A 1,749-nucleotide genomic window follows, 5' to 3' on the forward strand; every position below is an offset into this window, starting at 1 on the left:
CATGGTGATCTGGGGAGTGTGCATTTGCACATGGTGAAAAATGGGTATGTTGTATACACTGAATGCTGTGTGTACCTGGGCATCCGTGGTGACTTATAGACCTAGTAAGGGTGGCACTCCGTCCGTATATGTTGAGGCGAGGACATGGTGAGCTGGGAACGTGTTGAGATGTGTCCACAGTGCAGTGGTGGCTAGCATGTAGGTGAGGAGATGTGTTAGTATGCCGTGTGTTCACATTGTATATACATTGAGGGGTGCACACATGAAGTGGCTGCTGGGATGTATTCCTGGCGAGGTGGGTGTGTGTGGGAAGGTATGTTTGTTCTCTGAGATATGTGTACAAGGTGAGGCGTGTTCACTCTGCTCAGGCTGAGGTGCGTGTAAGTGCCGAGATGTGCCGACTCATTCATTGCCAGGTGAACATCCACGCTGTGTATATGTCAGTGTGTGTTACGTGAACAAGGGGTGTAGGCTGTGCATGCTGCCCTGGAGCAGCTGGCACAGCCTGGCCTTGGAAGGGCAGGGGAGGTCCCCTCTGCCACCATAACCACTGGGGACTAGGGCTGCCCTCACAGCTGTGACTTCATTTGCCCTTATCACAGCTCTCTTCCACAGGTGGTGTCCCTGAGGTTCAGATGGGAAAACTGAGCCCCTTTTCTGGTTCACCATGTGGCTGCCCCCGAAAGCCACTCTACTCTCCCTATCTCAGTTTACCCACCTGTAGGATGAGGAATTGTGATTGGCTTGGAGGACCCTGCCCCCATACTGATGTGCCAAGGCTAGGCTGTTGGTGTCAGATCTGGGGCCTCAAGCCTGCTGTTCTCATCTATGCAGTGGGATCATAAGCCATCCTCTGAGTTAGCAGAGGAAGTGATGGCAACAGGGTGGCTGCTCAGAAAAGTAGCTGCAGTAGAGGCCTTTGTGATCACACGGCCTGGGCCGTTTTGCTGGGCACCCAGCCTGGGATCCATGGAGAAATCTGAGGCTGGAGAGGGACAGGGGCTTGCTTAAGGCCACATAGTGAAACTGTGGCAGAGTCGGCTCCAGAACCCAGCTATCTTTCCCAGCCGGCGCCTTTGCCTGGATGCTGGGTGGCTTCAATGGCAGTACCCAGCACAGAAGGCCAAACTCTCTGAGGTGGGGAGTGAGACTGCTTCAGGACCGGGAGGTCTGACCTAGGTAATGAGCCCGAGGCTGGGCGGCCTGCGGCGGCCAGCGGTGCGCTAGGAACGTGCACTGCCCTACGCGCCACCCTCGTTGAAGCCTGTCCGCCCATTCTCAGGTGCCCGGAGGCGGCGGCGAGTGGAGCACCGCACTGCTGTCCCCGCGCGAGGCGGACACTACCGCGGAGGGTCACATCCCGTGCCGGCGCATGCGCAGCGGCAGCTACATCAAGGCTATGGGCGATGAAGACAGCGACGAGTCCGGCGGCAGCCCAAAGCCCTCGCCCAAGACTGCGGCGCGGCGCCAGAGCTACCTGAGGGCCACGCAGCAGTCGCTGGGGGAGCAGAGCAACCCCCGCAGGTGAGCGCGCAGTCCCGCCCCCTAGAGTCCCGCCCCCAGGCAAGCCCCGCCCCCGGAATCCCTGCTCCGGATGTCCAAGTACCGCCCCAAGAGGTCTCTGGTCACACCTGAGCCCCGCCTCCTGGGAGCCCGCCCACCAGAAGCCCTCTGCTACTTGTGAGCTCTACCTTGAACTGAGCCTCGCGTCTCCCGCCCCCCGCCCTACCCCGCGAGAGTCCCGCCCTT

At 59.5% G+C, this 1,749-nt stretch overlaps 1 protein-coding gene across 3 annotated transcripts in view; it reads left to right on the plus strand.

Moving 5' to 3' along the window:
* Window positions 1–1,749, plus strand: part of DLGAP4 (DLG associated protein 4) — an 88,448-nt gene that overhangs the window by 3,611 nt on the left and 83,088 nt on the right. For all 3 annotated transcript variants that reach the window (XM_011366564.2, XM_011366562.2, XM_011366563.2), the window contains exon 2: window positions 1,283–1,524. In XM_011366564.2, coding sequence (XP_011364866.1) covers window positions 1,283–1,524 — 242 coding nt within the window. The remainder of the gene's footprint in view (window positions 1–1,282; window positions 1,525–1,749) is intronic.

The sequence above is a fragment of the Pteropus vampyrus genome, unplaced genomic scaffold, assembly GCF_000151845.1.
Source record: "Pteropus vampyrus isolate Shadow unplaced genomic scaffold, Pvam_2.0 Scaffold125, whole genome shotgun sequence".
NCBI lineage: Eukaryota > Metazoa > Chordata > Mammalia > Chiroptera > Pteropodidae > Pteropus > Pteropus vampyrus.